Here is a 6,000-nt window from a genome sequence, read left to right as displayed (position 1 = left end):
GTATTTGAACTCAGGTCCTCATTGACTCCAGGGCCGGTGCTCTATCCACTGTGCCACCTAGCTGCCCCCTGCTCATTATTACTTATAGCACAACAGTATTTCATTACATTCATATACCACAACCTGTTCAGCCATTCTCCAACTGATGGGCATCCCCTCAATTTTCAATTCTTTGTATGGTGGTAAAATTTGTGAATAAAATTAATGATATATAGTTTTTATAGCTCTAAAGATAAGGTGGTCTTTTCTATATTGTGCAGTGTAGGATTTAATCTCATCTTAGTGATCTAAGGGTCTGATAAAATTATAAATATATGCCTCATTGAATAGTCAAGGGCAGTTCTCTTGTCCAGGAATCAGCAACCTATTTAGTCCTGAGAGTCACTAGTAGAGTTAGGCAATACTCATTGAGTACTTTTTGGTAAACAGGTTTGGCTGCCTTTGAGATGGAATGGGGTGGTGATGGTGTTTTGGTCCCTTGATCAACCCTAGGGATTTAGGGCCAGGGCAAACTACCTTGTGCTTTCCCTCTACTCATGCCTAACATTTTTATATAGGCAAAAATCAGCTTAAGGTGATTACCATGGGGGCAGCTAGATGGCTCAGTGGATAGAGCACCGGCCCTGCAGTCAGGAGTACCTGAGTTCAAATCTGACCTCAGACACTTAACTAGCTGTGTGACCCTGGGCAAGTCACTTAACCCCAATTGCCTCACTAAAAAAAAAAAAAAAAAGGAAAAAAAAGAAAAGATAAGGTGATTACCATGAGCAGACTTGATGGGGAAAAAAGTCACAAAACGTGATCTGAAGGGGGCTTTTGGAAGGAGGAGAAATCAGCATGTTATAATTAGGACAATAAAACTATTTTTTTGTTTTTGTTTTTGGCCAGGCAATGGGGGTTAAATGACTTGCCCAGGGTCACACAGCTAGTAAGTGTCAAGTATCTGAGGCTGGATTTGAACTCAGGTACTCCTGAATCCAGGGCTGGCGCTTTATCCACTGAGCCACCTAGCTGCTCCCAGGACAATAACACTATTAAAAATCCTTTAGCCCCTTTGACCCAGCAATCCCACTTTTAGGTCTTTTGCCCAAAGAAATCATGGAAGGGGGAAAGGGACCCACATGTACAAAAATATTTATAGCTGCTCTTTACGTGGTAGCAAGGAATTGGAAGTTGAGGGGGTGCCCATCAATTGGGGAATGGCTGGACAAGTTGTGGTATATGAATACAATGGAATACTATTGTGCTGTAAGAAATGATGAGCAGGAAGAGTTCAGAGAAACCTGGAGGGTCTTACGTGAGCTGATGATGAGTGAGATGAGCAGAACCAGAAGAACATTGTACACAGTATCATCAACATTGAGTGTTGACCTACTGTGATGGACTATATTCTTCTCACCAATGCAATGGTACAGAAGAGTTCTAGGGAACTCATGATAGAAGAGGATCTCCAAATCCAAGAAAAAAAAAAGAAAGAAAGAACTGTGGAGTATAGATGCTGATTGAACCATATTATTTCTTTTGTTTTGGGTGCTGTTGTTTTTTTTTTCTATTTTGAGGTTTTGCATCACTGCTCTGATTCTTTCTCTTGTAACAGGATTAATGCAGAAATAGGATTAATGTTATTATGTGTATATATATGTGTGTATATATATATATCTATATGTATATGTATAGAGATATATAGATATAACCTATATCAGATTACCTGCTGTCTAGGGGAGGGGGGAGGGAGGGGAGGGAGGGAGAAAAAATCTGAAATTGTAAAGCATGTATAAACAAAAGTTGAGAACTATCTTTACATGTAACGGAAAAAATAAAATATCTCATAAAACCAAAAAAAAAAATCCTTTAGCAATAGCAACTCTCCAAATTAGTAGGGACTGTTCTGTGGTGTGTGTGTATGTGTGTATATATGTATGTAATGAATATACTCTTTCAAGGTTCAGTAAAATGCTGATTTTTAAAACATGAAAGTTAATTATATTTTTTCTATAGTTATTTTTCCTCTCATTTCTGATTCTGGCCACAATTGGTAAATTTAAGTTGAACAAGATATTTAAAGGAGAAAGAGGTCTCCTCTTACTTAACTCCTCTTGCTTAATGAGAGGACGCTATTTTGGAGTAACTCAGAATGTCAGTAGATAGAATACAACATTCTGTATGACAGCATTCTGATGAGAGCATCCTGAAAAGAATTATAAAAGCAGCTTTGAAGGGTAGTGTTGTTATAAAATCAGGTTTGAAATCATTTTTTAGCCAAACATTTTCCAAGTATGTTTGAAGCATTAAGTACTTTCATCTCTTTTGGAATATATTCAGCCAGTTCATGAGCCACAAAACCAAGTCAGTGTTGGTATCTTGTAGTCAAATTTAAAAACAAAAGCAACACAAAAGATGGTACTACCTAACTTCATGATACACAGGGTGGGTAAATAAATGCTTGTTGCTTGCTTGCTTCCTTAACACATGGCTTTGCCACTTACTACTTGTGGGGACTTGGGCAAGTCGCTGCCTCAATTTCTTCATCTGGAAAATGAATAGGTTGGATTCCTTGACTCTAAGGTCTTTATCTTATCTTATGACCATAATTATACCAAACTTGCCTCTGATTAGCTTTAAGTCTTTTCCAAAAATCAGATCCACTTTCAGTGAAGATTTTCCATCATTAAATATATTCAAAAGAATATGAAGCAGTTCTGAAGGAATTTTCTGAGAGAAATTCCAACAAGGGTTTGATTAATAGCAGCAGCTTTGGAGTAAGCCTCCACAGGTAACTGCTCTGAAGTGGACAACAGCTAGTACTAAACAAGATCTGAGAAGCAAAGATTTGAAAACAAAAAGTACCCACTGAATGGGGAAAGGGATGAAAAACTGGTTGCATTTGAATGTAAGGCAGATATTACTACTGATATAAAGTAAAATGATAAATATGAAGAATTACAAGAGGAATGGGAAGACTGACAATTATGAAGACTTTGGAGAAGGAATAGGAACATATAAGAACTCCTGCAGAGTGAAATAAGCAAAATGAGGAAAACAATATGCATAGTGACTATAATGATGTCTGGGGGCAGTTAGATGGCTCAGCAGGTAGAGCACTGGGCCTGGAGTCAGGGAGACCTCAGTTCAAATCCGGCCTCAGACACTTTTTAGCTATGTAACCCAGTCACTTAAGCTTTGTCTCAATCCACTAAAAAAGGACATGCAAACCAGTCCACTATCTTTGCCAAGAAAACCCCATGGATAGTATGGTCCATAGGGTCACAAAGAGTCAGACAGGTCAATGGAAAGAAAAAAGGAAACTCAATAGTGTAGTTAAAATGACTAAATTTAGACCAAGAGATGATTCACTCCCCTCATCACATTATTGAGGGACTATGGGTATGGAATATTATAAATATTCTCAGATATGGTCAATATGCTCATTTTTGCTGAATTGCTTTCCCCCTGCTTTTTATTTTAAATGTTATTGCTGTTTTGTTTTCATATGTCCTTCATTTCTGAAAATGTTCCTCTCCTACACAGCAATCTATAGCCCTTACAGCAAAGAATAAAAACCAAAATTCTTTTAAAGAATTTTTTTTACAAGGCAGACCCGAGGTGCAAAATAGATGAGATGTATAAACAAATAGCATCAATAACAATAAAATTTTCAAATCAAGTTGATAAAATATGACTATAATGCAATGATATTGATTTTTAACAGGTATGTTAAGTCTCCAAATGAGTATTACCTCCTGATGGAGTCATCTGTGTCACTCATCCTGTTTCCCCCAATAGAATGTAAGTACCTTGAGGAGAGGGGCTGTTTGTTGTCATCTTTATATCCCAAGTGTCTAGCATATACAAAGCTTATTAAATGTTTATTGAATGAAATTTGTTGAATTCCCCAATGGTCTGATTACAATAGCATAAGATCAAACCAATAACCTGAAGTGATTGCTTCTATTTGCTCTCTAGTTTAGGGAAGCTTTTCCCTCTTTCAACCTCATAAATAACTGAGAAGGAAACGGAGGGAAATGAGAAAAAAAGATGCTAACCTGGTGAAGGGAGAATCCCAGTAACAGCTCTCTCAGCTGCCATTGAAAAGTGTTACGTTGTCATTAGGTGGAGCCCAACACTGGGGAGGTGGGTGGAATTAGGATTTCGAGGATATGTCCAACCTCTGTCATGAATTGGATATTTATGAGAACAGTGGGGTCTAGTGGACAGAACCAGGAAGACCTGGGTCTAAATTCTACTTCTGAAGTTACTTAAACTTCTCAGTGATCTTACAGGTAACTCTCTTAAGACTATCAGTTGCTGACTATCTCCTTCACTGACAAAAGGAAGTTTCCTTCCCAGGGAAATAACAGCCCAGTCGCTTCCAGGAAAACAAATGTACCTCCGAGTATCTTTATATAGGACACCATTTTATTTTACCCACCATGGAACAAACGAAGAAAATCAAGGCCCCGAAAGGTTAAGTGATTGGAGAGCTTGATTAAGGGCAAAGAATCACAAGTACACACCCTTCTGGGTCTCATGCTTCTTTCCATCCAAAACGCCCTCATCCATCTGTTCTAGATTGGGTTCCCACCCTTCTTATCACCTGCAATCTTCTTTCCTAGAGTGTCTAACAGAGGAGGCTGTCTGGTCAGCTGGAGTTTTGACATCTTATAGTCTGGTCTCCCAATAAATGGATGTCCTCCACGATATTGAATTTAATACTAGGTTAAACTGGCTTTTTCTCCAGATTACGTAGTGGGGAGGGTGGCTGGGAGGGGGAAGAACAATCACCTTTCAGTTTATCCGCCTCTAAGAATGAAAGTAAAGAGTAAAAATTGTTGAATCATTGTGAGGCCAGGGAAGGGTGGTTTGGGTTCTGTCTCATACTTACAGAGGCACCAAACGTTCCTCCAGCGAGCTAACTTTCCCAGGAAGTCCTGACACTTCACCCCGCCACTGCCTTCCCCAACGCAAACCTGCTCTCCCACCCTCATTGCAAGCTGCCCCCAATTAGGACACTTGCTCGCCACTCCCCGACTATCTATCCGCCCGCATCTACCAGCTGGTCTTGGGCTAACCTGGCCACACCCACTTCCTCCCCAGCTAGCACTGTCTTCCCACCTCATCAGCCAGCTCTGCTTGGGGCCGGCTGCAGCCCGGCCCGGCCCGGCTCCCAGAGAGGTCCGCGGCCAGCCCGGGCTCTGTGACGTCACTAGCCCCCCACCCCCAATCAGCGGCTCCGTGCGCGGCCGCCGCCTGCAGCCCCCGCCGCAGCCTCGGGCCAGTCTCGCGCCCGCCCCCTCGGCCCCCCGGCCGCCCTGCGCGCTGCATCCACCCACACTCCTCCCCTCTCGGCCCCGGGGAGCCTCGGCGCCGAGGCGGAGGCAAGCAGCAACAGCAGCAGCGGCAGCAACACCATCCGTACTCCCACGACTACCACCATCACCAACAGCCCCACGCATCGCAGGGCTCGACAGTCCCTCCGGGCCCCAGAAAGCACTAGTGGAAACTGAAGATGGCGAGTCTGGGACCCCGGGAGGAGGAGCAGGAGCAGGAGCAGGAGCAGGAGGGAGGATGCCGTGCGCGGGCAGCCGCGGTGGTTGCACCGGCTGCTGCGGTTGCCGAGGAGGAAGAGGAGGAGGAGGCTGCGCCCGCGGCAGCGGCGGACACCGAGCCGGGGGCCGAGGCCGGGGCCCCCCCGCCCTTGAAGGAGACCGCGGCGGGGTCCCGGCCGCCGTGGGAAGAACAGGAGGCGGCCGGCGGCCGCGTCGCCGCCGCGGTGACTTGGCTGCTGGGGGAGCCGGTGCTGCTACTGGGCTGCTGCGTCGGGGATGCTTTGAGCTGGCGGAGGCCACTCCGCAGCCTGCTGGGCTTTGTCTGCGCCAACCTGCTGTTCTGGTGAGCGCGCCCCGGGCGGGGGAGGCGGCAGCGGGGGTGGGGAGTGGGGGGGCGGCTCACCTGGGCCAGGTGTGTCATTCCCGGGGCCTGGAAGAAGCGCAGGAAAAGTTG

At 44.4% G+C, this 6,000-nt stretch overlaps 1 protein-coding gene across 1 annotated transcript in view; it reads left to right on the top strand.

Annotated features, from left to right (window-relative positions):
- Positions 1-5,355: 5,355 nt before the first annotated feature.
- The window catches only part of RETREG1 (reticulophagy regulator 1), a 166,005-nt gene continuing 165,360 nt past the window's right edge, over positions 5,356-6,000 (top strand). Inside the window, exon 1 of the mRNA XM_043982932.1 lies at positions 5,356-5,889. Coding sequence (XP_043838867.1) covers positions 5,507-5,889 — 383 coding nt within the window. The 5' untranslated portion in view covers positions 5,356-5,506. The remainder of the gene's footprint in view (positions 5,890-6,000) is intronic.

The sequence above is a fragment of the Dromiciops gliroides genome, chromosome 1 (genome assembly GCF_019393635.1).
Source record: "Dromiciops gliroides isolate mDroGli1 chromosome 1, mDroGli1.pri, whole genome shotgun sequence".
Lineage (NCBI taxonomy): Eukaryota > Metazoa > Chordata > Mammalia > Microbiotheria > Microbiotheriidae > Dromiciops > Dromiciops gliroides.
The sequence above is the reverse complement of the archived record's forward strand: the minus strand, read 5'-3'. Positions and strand labels throughout refer to the sequence as shown.